At 46.9% G+C, this 14,706-nt stretch overlaps 1 protein-coding gene across 2 annotated transcripts in view; it reads left to right on the top strand.

Moving 5' to 3' along the window:
- COL4A2 (collagen type IV alpha 2 chain) overlaps window positions 1-14,706 on the top strand; it is a 196,129-nt gene that overhangs the window by 122,546 nt on the left and 58,877 nt on the right. For both annotated transcript variants that reach the window (XR_014546319.1, XM_083606368.1), the window contains exons 20-24: window positions 538-693; window positions 2,407-2,499; window positions 11,125-11,288; window positions 12,286-12,358; window positions 12,456-12,562. Coding sequence is in view for 1 of the 2 variants with exons in the window: in XM_083606368.1 (XP_083462494.1) it covers window positions 538-693; window positions 2,407-2,499; window positions 11,125-11,288; window positions 12,286-12,358; window positions 12,456-12,562 (593 nt within the window). In the remaining variant the exon portion in view is untranslated. The remainder of the gene's footprint in view (window positions 1-537; window positions 694-2,406; window positions 2,500-11,124; window positions 11,289-12,285; window positions 12,359-12,455; window positions 12,563-14,706) is intronic.

Genomic DNA, 14,706 nt, shown 5'->3' with positions numbered 1-14,706 from the left:
TAGGAATTAACCTCACTGTACCCATTAGGAATGGATCTGGACTTTTGGTTCTTTACAGAACTATGATTCTACCATTATTCACAATCTATACTTTCTTTTTTTAAAAAAGAGGAGTTAATAGACAATGCTTCAGCTGAATGATAGCTAGGACCAATGGACATTATGTTATCTCTGAAGTGCTAATACAGTGCTAAGTGCTAATCTTTGTAAAAGATTGTGTAGCAGTTGCATGGTAAAGAAATATAACCCAGAGGCATTGGAGAGAGCAGTGGACTGACTTTAGGGTTACTGAGTTGTTGTTTGCAGTTTGGCTTTGGTCAAGTCACTTCGCCTCTCTTTCCTTTGTGAGTAAATGAAAACCCTGGTTTACCTATTCCATTCTTATTACTATTCTGATCAAAGATTTAGTGTCTGGGTGTTGACAGGTATTTGAAGTACATCATTGTGTGTATCCCTGCAGCCTTGACATATGATATCATTTTTTTTATCTAGAGCATTCTTAAAATAATGCATACCTACCTGCTTTTCTCATTTCAGATAACTCTGTGGGAAGAGGTTTGCCTGGAGAAATGGGCCCCAAAGGCCTGACTGGCGATCCAGGTTTTGCAGCTGTTTATCCAGGTCCTCCAGGATTAGATGGCAATCCTGGATTACAAGGATCACCAGGTGTCCCTGGCCCTCCAGGAAGTCCAGGTAGGAACCCAGAACTTTTTAAAGTAATTAACATTAAAAAGTTACATGATAGTGCTGACAATAATATTCTGGGAAATTTCCTATTTAAGCATTTTGAAACTATTTGAAAGACCAGTGAGATTTTTAAATTTTCCACTTGGTAATGAATCCTAAAGCAGAGGAGTTTGGATTTGGATTTGATACCCCGCTTTATCACTACCCGAAGGAGTCTCAAAGCAGCTAACAATCTCCTTTCCCCTCCTCCCCCACAACAAACACTCTGTGAGGTGAGTGGGGCTGAGAGACTTCAGAGAAATGTGACTAGCCCAAGGTCACCCAGCAGCTGCATGCGGAGGAGCGGAGACGCTAACCCGGTTCACCAGATTAAGAGACTCTTAACCACTACACCACACTGTCTCTCAGAGTGTGAAGGAACAAGACTTTTCTGTTTTGTACTGGTTGCATGGACTGTTGCATGTCAAAGCCCCAAGCCACCCCATGAGAATAAAGACATACGGACACAGAATTTTAGGTTAATGTCAATGGGCAAAATTTAGGCCACAACTTTATTGGTTACAGAATGTGAGCGGCATTGGCATCAACTGACTATATCTGACTCCTTCCCTCCTTGCAGGGAGTCTGGTAAGGGTAAGCCACCAGTAGGGGGAGCCCTGCCGATGTGGATCGACTCAAGAATCCCCTGGGTTCCCGCTGGAGTTGTGGCATGGCCCTAGCCCCTCCCTGGGCTTCGGACGAGATCCACACCCCAGGATTCCTTTAACGGAATACCCTTGAGCACGGGAGGGGCAAGTGATGGTCGCACCTCCCCTCCCCCACACATTACTATTCCAATGCCTGAACGCCACACAAACCCAAAGCTCGGCGCCAATACCCTCACACCTGCAACCAACCTTTTATGCCTTTGATAATATCGGCCAACTAAACATTTTCGCCGTCAGAAAGATGAACGCCAACTGCACGGTAAAGGGACTCGTTGTAAGCAATTCCTGGGTGGCAAATCACCTCAGGCAGGCAGGCAGGCAGGCAAACAGGCTCAGGACAGACTGGGCAGAGGTCCTGGGTGTCCCTCTCTCACTCCTCCACACATGCCCTCCCTCTTAAAGTGGGATGCTCCCCACTCTATGTCACTTATGCATGCGGGGACAATATCCCCCCCCCCATAATTTTTCTTGAGATTTAAAATTGAGATTGAATAAACAAAAATGGATATTCCAGACATATTGAACTCCACAGTGCCTTTAAAGGAAGGCCATTTCAGATAGATGCTGGTGATGCAATGCTGATAATGCTTCTTTGAGGTGATATATAAATTAATAAATAATAATAATGATGATATGGGAGTGTTTTGTGTGTTTTTCTTTCTGTGGATGCCCACACACTTCTAAATTATATTCATATGATTTGGAGACTTAACAAATGGACAAAAGTGGATTCCTCAAAGCCCCGTGTTTGCAAAGAGACTTTGAAACTGGGAGAGTAAATACTCACCATCTACTACTCAGTGGTCTGGTGATCTCACCGCCCTTTCTACATATTATAATAGTCAATCTAGTTTGGATACCTATTATATGGACTGCTTATATTGACCCGTACTGCATATTTAATTCAGGACTAATTGATTATGTTTATTGTTAAAATGACCTAATGATGTTGCTTTATTTCCCTTCTTGTTACATTTGCAAAATCTAATAAATAAATGATCCCATTCTACAGATACTTCTGTTGCAGTGAAGGGTCTTCCAGGGTTTCCTGGTCCTCCAGGAAACCAAGGTTACCCAGGACCACGAGGGCAAAAGGGGTTGAAAGGTAAGGCACACGTGGACTGGTGCTTTCATGTGTTGTCTGCTATGGATTGTCGTGAAAGGGAGAGGCTTAATTTGCACAATATCCTGAGACCAGACAACTTTTCTCCTTGATTAGGAGTCTTGTACTATCCCTGTCTCAGCCTTCCTCATTTAAAACCTTTCTTTAAAAAACCCTTCTTCCCTACACATCAGCTATGCTGGTCCACAGAGCTGGACTGCTCTTCTGACTCTTGCGCAGAAGCCGAAGGGACATGTCTAACGTGGGGAGTCGCCTGAATCAGCTTTGCTGCTCCATTGAGCCACATCGGGAAGCCTCTTCCCAGCATGTCAGCAGAGCTTATCAAGGAAGCCGCTCAAGCCAGAGGTACAGTGTAGCTTGCACAGCTGACGTGTGAGAAAGCGGTGGCTTCTGCGCTACCTCACACATCAACTGCTAAGCAGGGAGGTCTTCTGCTCACGAGGAGACCCTTCCCAGAGCTTGAAGAGGATTTCCTCTTTGGGCTCTTGGAAGGGTCTCCTCGCAGACCAGGAATCTCCAGGGTGCTCCCCATTTCCAGGATCTACTTCCAGGTTCCAGCACCGACTGTCGTCTGTTTTTCAGATGTGAGAAATACTGTGAGTGAGGCCGTTGGAATTACTATTTAGGGGGGTTGATTATTTATAGTCAGATTCGGTTAACAAACCCTGCCCAGTGGGGTTTCCCCCTACTCTTCTTGGGGGTTGGGGGTCAACAGAACTCCCAGAACAGCACATAAGAGGAGGAGAGGGCAGGTTGTTCCATCAGGCCAGCAGAAATGCTTGCACTGATGGAGTAATCTGCTTAGTGCTGTGTTGAAGACCTTCCTCTGTTTGTGACTAATGACTGTATTTATGCCAATTGTTTATGCCGCTTGTAATTTGCCATGTGACCTTATTGGGGGAGGTATAAATTTTAACAATAAGTAAAGGGTAATGCTGAAATAATTCATAATTCAGGACCCAGAAACCCCTGAAATCTCAATCCCATCTCAAGATTCCCTTATTTTCAGGAGACAAACTTTTTTGCAGCCTGAATAGTATTTACCTGTGTGGGACAAAGATTTGAACCAATTCAATAGTAGTATTAGTAGTAAAAGAAGAAAAAGAAGAAGAGGAGAGATGTTTCTTCACTTCTTGTCATCTCCCCAAAATAGTTCTCCCCCCCAACATACAAACAGAGATCTATTCAACTTGCCATGGGATTCCAGATACAAGTTTTCAAAGTTAACATGTTCTGAATCTGGTCAGAATGTGCAAATAGCAGGTCAAAGTTGTTATCCTTATGCACCCATAAATTGAATCGGATAATTCTGAATAAACATTAAAGGTTTTGCTATGAAATTCCTGTAAATGGGGTTGTTATTGTGAATTTGCCTTACAGACTTGACAAAGATGTGTGAATAGCCTAGGATTTGTTTCAATAGGTACTGTCAGGGAACTGCCATCGGACCCAAGAGTGGAGGTAAGGCTCCCCAACGATGCAGGAGAAGGGACCAGCAGGGAGAGAGAGAACACTTCCTTTGGGGAAGGAAATCGGCGTGACACCAGGAAGAAAGGGGAGCAGGGAAGGACTTCGGAGAGATGGCTCCAAGACTCTTCCACAGAGACCAGCGGGGAGAGCCCAGGACCTCCGCTGGCCACGCCCACTCTGCGCAGAAGACTTCCGCGCAGGGAGGCTAGGCGGAGACTTGGCATCAAAGAGCTTTTATGTTGGAAGAAGTTCAGGAAACGCCCACTGACGGATTCTGCCAGTGACTGACACAGCCACGGAGAAAGGGCTGTCCAGCCAGGGAAAGGTTTAGCCAGAGAACGTTGCCTTGAGCAGCAGCCACCTTACGCACGAGCAACCCCCAATTCCCTTTACAGCAATCCGTCAGTCCTTCACGTTGCTTGTGCACAACGACAGGACAGGCAGCATCATGAGTCAAACCGGAGGAGCAGGCGCTGGAGAGGGAGCAGCAGCAGCGCCAAATCTGGAGGAGAGAAACCGAGATTTGGAACAGCAGGTGGCTCTGTTAGCGGCGCGGCTAGATGAAAGGCGGACTCAGGATGCCCAGGGGAAGCCCACCCCCATCGCACTTCCTAGGTACCGGGACTGGTGCACAAGTTTGGGGGAAACCCCAGAGATTACAATGCATTCAGGACGGAGGTACAGTACGCGCTGGAACTGCAGTATGATGACTTTGCTGACGATGGGGAGAGGGTCGCTTATGTTATCGGCCATCTTCAGGACGCTGCCAGGGAATGGATCCGGCCATTAATGGCAACGCAGAATGCTGCCCTAAAGGACCTTAGGAAATTTTTTGGCGCTATGGATGCCATGTTCTCAAGTCAAGTGGAGCAGAGTGTGACTCGCAGGGAACTGATGGCGTGCAAGCAAGGGGGCCAGTCAGTTAGAGAGTACTGGTCGCGTTTTGCGATGCTTATCCATAGACTTGGGTGGGAACTGGGCTCGGAACCAGTGCAAATGCTTTTTGAGGAAGGCTTATCCCCCTCAGTGAAGGACGAACTTTCCCGCGCGCCCCGTCCTCAATTGATGGATCAGCTGACTAAGGCTGTGCTTGCGATAGGAGTACGCCAAGAAGCGCGCGCTCTAGAGAAGCGGGAGGGGAGAGGAGAGCGTTGGCATGACTACCGCATTCCTGAAATACCGGAGCAATCTTCCCAGCCAGTGGAACCAATGGAGATTGGGGGCGCGCATGCGCGCGGGGTTTCAAACTCCAGCGAAGTTCGAAAGAAGGAGGGAAAGGAGGGGAAAATAGTCAAGAAGTGTTTCCTCTGCCAACAGCCAGGACATTTTGCCAGGGTCTGCCCTCAAAGGAAGGCATGGCAAGGAATGGTGGGGGCTGCTGGCTGTGAGGAGGGGGGAGATAAGGAGCAGGGAAAAGTCAACGCTTGGCTGCCAATCAGCGGGCACAGCAGCCAGGCCAGCAACCAGTAAAAGTGCCCAGGCCAGACCCCCCCCCAAGCAGCCATAGCCATAGAGGTGGTGCTAGAACTCCCTAATGGGCACCCAATCAAGGTTAAGACACTGCTGGATTCAGGCAGTTCCTGCAATTTTTTCAGCAAGGATTTCGCGCTGGAGCACCAGCTACACCTCCTGCCTCTAGAGTGTCCCTTACAAGTAACGACCATTGATGGCAGAGAACTCCTGGGAGGGGAAGTGACACACCAGACTCCCCCCATGAGAATGAGGGTCTCCAGACACACAGAAACCATTGCCTTTCACGTAGCCACACTGGCAGGACCACCAATCATACTGGGAATGAGCTGACTGGCACTACATGATCCAGTAGTGGCATGGCACCAGCGGACAGTTGCTTTTGGGTCAGCTCACTGCTTGGAACACTGTCACGGGGGGGAAGCCCCGAGGATGGCCGTAGCCAGGGTGGCAGGGATGGCAGTGGGGGAAAAGGGGAAGGTACCGTCACCATACGCTGACCTGCAGGATGTCTTCAACGAGAAGGAAGCGGATAAACTACCCCCCCATAGGCCCTTCGACTGTCAAATCAACCTACTCCCAGGAGCTCAGCTACCAGTGGGTAAACTGTATGCCATGTTGGACAGGGAGATGCAGGAGTTGCGGGAGTTTATTGACAAGAACCTGAAAAGAGGTTTCATAAGAGAATCAAGGGCGGTGGGAGGCAGTCCGGTGTTCTTTGTGGACAAAAAGGACACTAAACAGCCCAGATTGGTCGTAGATTTCAGGGCATTGAACCTTGTATCAGAACCCGTGACCTTCCCAATGCCCAGGATTGACGATATTTTAACCAGGGTGAGGAAGGGGAAAATTTTTACCACGCTGGACCTTCGGGGAGCGTACAATTTGATTAGGATGAGGGAGGGGGATGAATGGAAAACCACCATGTTCACCCCTCTGGGGGCCTTTGAGTACCTCGTTATGCCTTTTGGATTACAATCAGGCTCCGCCTGTTTTCAATCTTTCATGCACCACGTGTTGGGATCCCTGCTGTACAAGAATTGCGTGGCCTTTTTAGATGACGTGTTAATCTATTCGGACAACGAGGAGCAGCATGTCAGAGACGTCCGCGAAGTGCTAAAGAGGCTACAGGAACACCAGTTGTGGGTCAAACTGGAGAAGTGCCAATTCCACGCCCGAGAGGTCGAGTTCCTGGGATACAGGTGGTCGGACAAGGGCCTAGCTAGGGACCCAGGCAAGGTGCAGGCGGTGCTGGAATGGAAGACCCCCAAGACCCGGAAGGATGTGCAGAGGTTCCTGGGGTTTGGGAACTTCTATCGGAAGTTCATCAAGAACTTCGCCCACTTAACCGCACCCATCACAGATTGTCTCAGTAGCAAAAAGAAGTTCGTCTGGACAGAAGAGGCACAGAAATCTTTTGAAAGGCTAACGAGGGTGTTCGCTTCGGAAGAGCAGCTCTTGCACGTGGATCTGCAGAAGCCAATGAGGCTGGAGACAGACGCGTCAGACCGAGCCATAGGGGCGGTGCTGCTCCAGCCGGGAGACCAGTCCAGCTGGAGGCCGTGCGCGTTCTTCTCGAGGAAGCTGAGCAAGTCGGAGCAAAACTACACGGTGTATGACCAGGAACTGCTTGCAATTTATGAAGCCTTTCGACGCTGGAGACATTTGTTAATAGGGGCGCAGCACAAGATCCAGGTGTGCACGGACCATAAGAACCTGGAATACTGGAGGACTGCACGAGTACTCAACCAGCGACAGGTGCGATGGGCTCAGGAGTTCTCCAAGTTTTTCTTCGAGATTCGGTATGTGCCGGGAGAGGAAAACGTCAGAGCAGACGCCCTCTCCCGGAAGCCGGAGTACATGGAAGGAGAAGGACCACCAGAAGCCCGACATGTGATCCCCAAGGACCGATGGGTGTGTGGGGGAGTATTAGTAGGGAGACGAGAACTAGCCGGGCTGATGAGGGACGATGAGTTCGCCCAAACCAAAATCAGGGAACTCAGGGGCACGGGGGAAAACCATGGGGGTTTTGCGGAGAAAGAAGGGGTACTGTATTACAGGGGAGCACTGTACGTACCAGGGGATGACTTGAGGAGAAGGGTACTCAAACAACTCCATGATAACCCGACGGCGGGGCATTTCGGTCAACACAAAACCATGTTGCTTGTCACCAGGCAGTTCTGGTGGCCAAAAGTGAGGGAAGATGTACGGGAGTACGTACGAGGGTGCGACTGCTGCCAGCGAGCGAAGGGGGAGAGGGCGGCGCCCGCGGGGTTACTGGAACCCTTACCCACACCGGGAAGACCATGGGAGGTAGTATCCATAGATTTTATGACCGATTTGCCCAAGTCAAGGGGCAAAACAGCCGTCATGGTGGTTGTTGACCTGTTAACAAAAATGTGCCATTTTATCACTTGCTCGCATGCGGTGACGGCAGAGGAAACTGCCAGGCTGTTTGTGGATCACATCTTCAGGCTGCATGGCGCCCCCTTGAGGGTTTTGTCCGACCGAGGGAAGCAATTTACTTCCAGGTTCTGGAGGAAGCTCATGAGCTTGCTCCAAGTCGAGGTGAGCTTCTCGACGGCCAGACACCCGGAGACCAACGGGCAAGCGGAAAGAGCGAACAGTATACTCCAACAATACCTACGCTGCTATGTCAGCGAGAGGCAGAACGATTGGGTGGAGAAACTAGCGCTGGCCGAATTTGCGTACAATAACGCGGAACATGTGTCCACGGGAATGAGCCCGTTCATGGCCAATTATGGGTGTCACCCCAGGGCCTTCCCAGGGGAAGGGGAGGAGAGGTGGAGTGTACCGGCAGCGGAGCAGTTTGTGGAAGAAATGGAGGCCTTACACCAACAACTTAAGATGAACTTGGAACGGGCCAAGGAAGTGTACAAGAGGCAGGCAGACAAGCACCGTAGGGAAGGGGAAACCATACAGGTTGGGGACTGGGTGTGGTTGTCAACCCAAGGGTTACCGTTCAAGGGAGGTTGCAAGAAGTTGCGGCCAAGGCGGCTGGGACCTTTCGAGGTGACACAGCAGGTTAATCCAGTGGCCTTTAGGCTCAAGTTGCCGACCAGCATGAAACTACACCCGGTGTTCCATAGGTCTTTACTCTCACCATATAGGGAGGGACTGGAATTTCCAGGGTGAGAGAGAGAGGTCCCCACACACCCACACGTAGAGGAGAGGGAACTTAGTAGTCAAGCCACGGAAATACTCGATTCAAGATGGCAAGGGGGACAGGTGGAGTATTTGGTGGCTTGGGAGGGGAAACCCGAGTCAGAAAACACGTGGGTTCCTGCGGAAACCATCAGGGATGAGTATCTCCGGGGGGAGTTTCACAGCAGGTTCCCAAGGAAGCCCAAACCAACAGCGAGGTTCTGGGAGGAGCAATTTGGCACCACAGATGAGGAAGAAGATTTTATGGGGTTTCCGGCCTCCGGAGAGGAGGGAGGAGAGGTATCCGAGGGAGAGGAATCGGACTGGGAAGATTACCCTGTGCGAAGAGATAGCAGCAGGTGGAGAGCAATGTTTGAATCTTCAGAGGATGGGGATAGCTCCTTCCGGGGATTCCCCGCATCACCGTCAGAGGAAAGGGAGGAATTTAGGCCAAAGGAACGGGACGGAGGTGAGGGGGATCCTGGGGGGGAGGTGGATGTCAGGGAACTGCCATCGGAGCCAAGAGTGGAGGTAAGGCTCCCCAACGATGCAGGAGAAGGGACCAGCAGGGAGAGAGAGAACACTTCCTTTGGGGAAGGAAATTGGCGTGACACCAGGAAGAAAGGGGAGCAGGGAAGGACTTCGGAGAGATGGCTCCAAGACTCTTCCACAGAGACCAGCGGGGAGAGCCCAGGACCTCCGCTGGCCACGCCCACTCTGCGCAGAAGACTTCCGCGCAGGGAGGCTAGGCGGAGACTTGGCGTCAAAGAGCTTTTATGTTGGAAGAAGTTCAGGAAACGCCCACTGACGGATTCTGCCAGTGACTGACACAGCCACGGAGAAAGGGCTGTCCAGCCAGGGAAAGGTTTAGCCAGACAACGTTGCCTTGAGCAGCAGCCACCTTACGCACAAGCAACCCCCAATTCCCTTTACAGGTACCAATTGTTAGAAGATGCTTTTTGATACAGAACAACTCTGCTATGTTCTGATTATCTGTTGTTATATTTTAAAGACAGTCAGGAGAGCTAGACTTCTTCAAGAAGGGAGATTAGTGTTGTAGGATTAGGAGTTTGGACAGGAGGAAGTTAATGGAGCCAGAAAGACAGTTATAATTCCCTTAATAGTTGGTGGCAACCTTAGCAGGAACATATTTTATTAGGGGAACTATGGGTAAAATGGCCCAAGAAGGCTGGAAAAAGGAAAAGAGAAATATTTCCTATTCCACCACCACCCCACTAATCAAAGGAAGGGGTAAGCTGCTTGTGAATGAAAAACAATAGAGGCCTGAGAGGGAGACAGAGAGAGCTGAGCTGAATTTTTAGACTCTGCAATCTAACAGCATTCAAGGATGTGGGGCATTTCTCTTGAGAGCTGATTTGATTCAAAGTATTGAATCCCCTTGCTCAGTCCCTGCTCCTGCCAACCTAGCAGTTTGAAAGCACGTCAAAGTGCAAGTAGATAAATAGGTACTGCTCTGGCGGGAAGGTAAACAGTGTTTCTGTGCATTGCTCTGGTTCTCCAGAAGCAGCTTAGTCATGCTGGCCACATGACCCGGAAGCTGTACGCCGGCTCCCTTGGCCGATAAAGCGAGATGAGCGCCGCAACCCCAGAGTCATCCACGACTGGACCTAGTGGTCAGGGGTCCCTTTACCTTTACCTATTTAGTTATACATTCGCAAATAAGCTTAAGCTAGAGGCCCAGAGGGTGGCAATGGACCTTTTCTGCAGTTGCTCCCTGCTTGTGGAATACTCTCCCCGGCCATCAGGCAAAAACTTTCCTCTTCAACCAGGCCTTTGACTGATGACATCCAATGCCTTTTTAAATGTGTTGTGGGAGTGAGGATTATTGGCTTGTTGTTGTTCTTATTTAACAACAACAACAACCATAATTGAAGAAAACAAACTCGTATATCATTTTGTAATAAGCTTCCAGTGATCTGTTACCAAATGAAGGCAAAACCACTCCTGGGTAATCACTGCAGTGCTTGGAGAAGTGGTTTGCATGTATCAAGGTGGATACACTGTAAATTCTGCCTCTTTTACAGGGAAACATTATCTTAGAGATTTTTTGTAATTTACAAGAACAAGAGTGACTTCTTTTTTCATTGTTTTTATTGAATGTTAGTATAAGCAAACAAGTTACAGAAAAAAGAAATGAAATGCTTTTGCTTTTAATTATAAGTTGTCACCATTGTCAATAAAGAAGTATAGGATACAGCAATGTGATTTATTGAGGCAATGATAAAACATAAGGAAGTGCAGACTTATTTATACCAAAGTTCCCATGATAGAAATTACCACATTTTTTTCAAAAAAGAAGGTAAAAAATAACCTTAAATTATAGTAAATCCAGACACTGACGAAGCCCTCTGGTCCCTGAGGCACCAAAGGGCAAAGAAGCCAAGCTTGAGCACTTTAACCCCTGCTGCTCACTCTTAGCTTCTACAATATGCTTTCAAGAGGGCAATTCTTAGGTCTCCTTCTCTGAATATTGTTTTGCAGGAGAGCCAGGAGATTGTAAATGTGCTGAAAGTACCGAACGAAAAAGAGGCCCTGCTGGGCAACCCGGTCCACCAGGATTTCCAGGTCCAATAGGGCCAGTGGGGAGAAAAGGAGACCCTGGTGATCAAGGCCCACATGGAGTGCCTGGCTTTGCTGGCTCAAAAGTATGGTATTTATGTTGTAACACCTTTTTTCCATATCATTAATTATGTTTCCTATGCAATTTATTTAAACAAATGTAGATTTATTTTGATTAGGTATATATGCCACTGTACCACAAAAAAAATCTCAATTTCACTTATTTAGGAAGGGTCCAAGCATCATTTTGGGAGCATAACACAAACTTGTCACGTGGGTCCACTTGCACACACATATCATGATCCCCTTTGTACAATATTAATGAGTCATGAAAGGAATGACAGAATGACAGAGTTGGGAAGAGCCTCAAAGGTCATCTAGTCCAAGCTCCTGCTGTGCATGACTAAAGCATCTGTGACAGGTGGCCATCCAGCCTCTGCTTAACAGCCTCCAAGGAAGGAGAGTACACCACATTCCAAAGTAGTTGGTTCCACTGTCAAACGGTCCTTACCATCAGAAAGTTATTTCTGATGTTTAGTCAGAAACACTCCTTTCTTGAAATTTGCATTAGTTCTTAATTATTTTGTTTTAATCTATTTTAATTACTGAGGATACTTTTGGTGTGTGTGTTTGTTTGTGTGTGAGAATTCTTTTTTCAGTGCTTAGGCCAGTTTTCGGAATATTGTTTGCTTTTGTATGGACAGAGGTGTGGGTATTCTACGTTTTTACACACACTCGGCCTAAACCTAGGCCAAGTTAACCATTGCTAAACTTATTTGTAGCCTTGTGAATTTTTTTTCCATACTCTGCCTAATTCCCCTCACCTTTTAAGCATAAATATGATCATACTATAAACCAACTTTATGTGACATAGTCTGCCTGCAACAGAGCAATTACTTCTCTCACACACATACAGACACAGGAAATTGATGTTGCCTCTTCATCCTTTCACTCTGAAACCTATTTTCTCTGCATCTTGTCAAGAGGGTTATTCCTTTTTCTTGCAAGAGGAAACGGGTTTACCCTTACACTTTTGTATGTTACTAATATGACTAACTTAATTCTCATAATCTTGACTATTAGGGATTGCCTGGTGTACCTGGGCCACCTGGACAACAAGGGCCAAAAGGAGATTCGCGATATGTTACCACAAGAGGTATGGCCATAGCTCTGCATTTCAATTTATTTTTATTTCTGCAAACGTACCACATTTAGCAGCAGTATATTTACTATACGAGTTGTGTTTCATTTAGGTGCTAAAGGAGACCAAGGAATTCCAGGAATTCCTGGATATAAAGGAGAAGATGGTTTGCCAGGAAGAGACGGCACAGATGGTTTACCAGGACTACCTGGGCTTCCGGTAAGTAACCACTTCACCTTCTTCTTATCAATGTGACAAAAAAGAGAATTCTTTGAATTCAGGGATGGGGAGTCCATAGCCTTGCAGCTGTTTGCTGGTCTAACACTCCTCATTCATCATCGCTAACCATTGCAAATGTCGTTTCTGTGGTGACTCTGGAATGCCCTCCCCAAAGAGACATACCTGGTGCTGGCATTACAATATTTTGGGCACCATGCTCTTTGCCCAGGCATTTTAGGTTGTATTTTGAAATTTTTCCCTATTCTACTCCTTAGTTTTACGGGTTTGTTTTAGCTTACCTCTTACCTTGCTGTATATTGTTATATTTATTTGTTTAATTTTAAAGAAATGTTTTAAATAAAGGATAAACAACATCTGACGAGCCACTGTTTCCTCTATATTAATAGGTCACATTAAAGGCCATTTGTTATTCAGACATGGTCAAAATAGATCTCTGTAGTGCTGGTGTAACACGGTGGTTTCTCTCATATCCTTGGCATAGCAGTAGGTACTTCCTATACTAAACATTAATATGCTTCAGACTCAGTATGCTGTTCATGAGAGCATAAATTCAGTCCTGTGCACAAATAGTCTGTAAGAGCTCAATTGTTCGGTGTTGCGGCAGCGACACCTTGGGACTTCCTGCCTGTTGATATTAGGCAGGCACCTTCACTGCATTTTTTTAGACAGGCCTACCCAGGTGTTTGGAAAGTTTAATGAGCTTTAATTTTAGTCTATTCTACTGCAGTTTTAACTTTCTGTATGTTTTAAATTATAGTTGTAATTTTTTAAGGGATTGTTTTATTGTTTTATCTGTTTTGAGGTTTTTTCTTCAATCAAGCAGTGTAAAATTTATGAAATAAACAAAGCATATCCTGTTTCCAACAGGAGGCCAATTGTACCTGACTATCTTAACCAATAACCTACTCATAACACTGTCTTATATTCAGTGTTGTTTTTGAGACTCAAATATAATGTTAGCCATCATGACCTCTATTGGCACAGAATTCCACAACTTTGCTTGTAAGGCCTAACTAACCTTGTAGATTCAGGTAAGTAGCCGTGTTGGTCTGACACAGTCAAAATAAATAAATAAATTGTCCAGTAGCACCTTAGAGATCAACTAAGTTTGTTCTGGGGATAAGCTTTCATGTGCATGCACACTTCTTCAGATATTCTTCAAATTTTTTTATTTAACCTTGTGGAGCCTTTGAGAGTGTCAGCAGATATATTGATAGAGGTATTCTAGTAAACATTGTGTACTTGGACTTTCAAAAAGCTTTAGATACAGTGCCTCACTAAAGACTCCTGAGTAAACTTAGAAGCCATGGGATAGCCAGTAAAGGTTTAAAGAACAGGAAGCAAACACTGAAAAATGGGCAGTTCTCCTAGTGGAGGGATATGGAAAGTGGAGTCCCCCGGGCATAATCTGCATTGAGATCTGTCAGATGGCAATGGTGGTTGCTTGTGAGTAACCAGTCAGGACTCCGACCTGTCTTTTACAGGTTTTATTTTGATGCAAAACTATTTACAGTATAGAGCCACAAGTTCATGTCTGCCTCAATAGCTAGCAGAATCCGGAGTGGTTGTGTTATGTACTGAGTTGAATAGGATCCAAACTGCAGCAGTCTGATTGGTCCTAGAACAATACGATCCAAAAGGCAGCAGTCTGATTGGTCCTAGAACAATAGGATTCAGAATGCAGCAGTCTGATTGGTCCTAGAACAATGCAGCAGTATGATTGGTTGGCAGGAACCACCCAATCATGCTCCAGATAGAAGTGAATCCACAACCTGATTGGCTTACAGTAGAATTCCGGAATTAGCCAATCATGTGCAGCCCATTGTGTAAATAATGTATATAAAGCAGATACTTTGAGGGGACATTCATTCATTCCTCCTCACCACTATGAGCTGAATAAAGAGCATGAAATCACTTTGCGACTCTGAGTATATTTCAGGTTGTTTCCGGGACCTCCCCCAACATAAGAGCTTCATCACCCCCAGCCTTTTTCTTCCTTCTTTGCATTTTGCACCTCTGCGCAGGGTGGGCGATGGAAGGGGCGTGCTTCCCTCCTGTCCAGTTTGGTCACGAGCGGTGCTGAGGCTCCCAGCAGCATCCTCTGGTCCTTTCCCCTCTTTCCC

Source organism: Podarcis filfolensis (genome assembly GCF_964270895.1).
Source record: "Podarcis filfolensis genome assembly, chromosome: 3".
Lineage (NCBI taxonomy): Eukaryota > Metazoa > Chordata > Lepidosauria > Squamata > Lacertidae > Podarcis > Podarcis filfolensis.
Note: the sequence above shows the minus strand (reverse complement) of the source record. Positions and strands in the feature narration are given on the sequence as shown.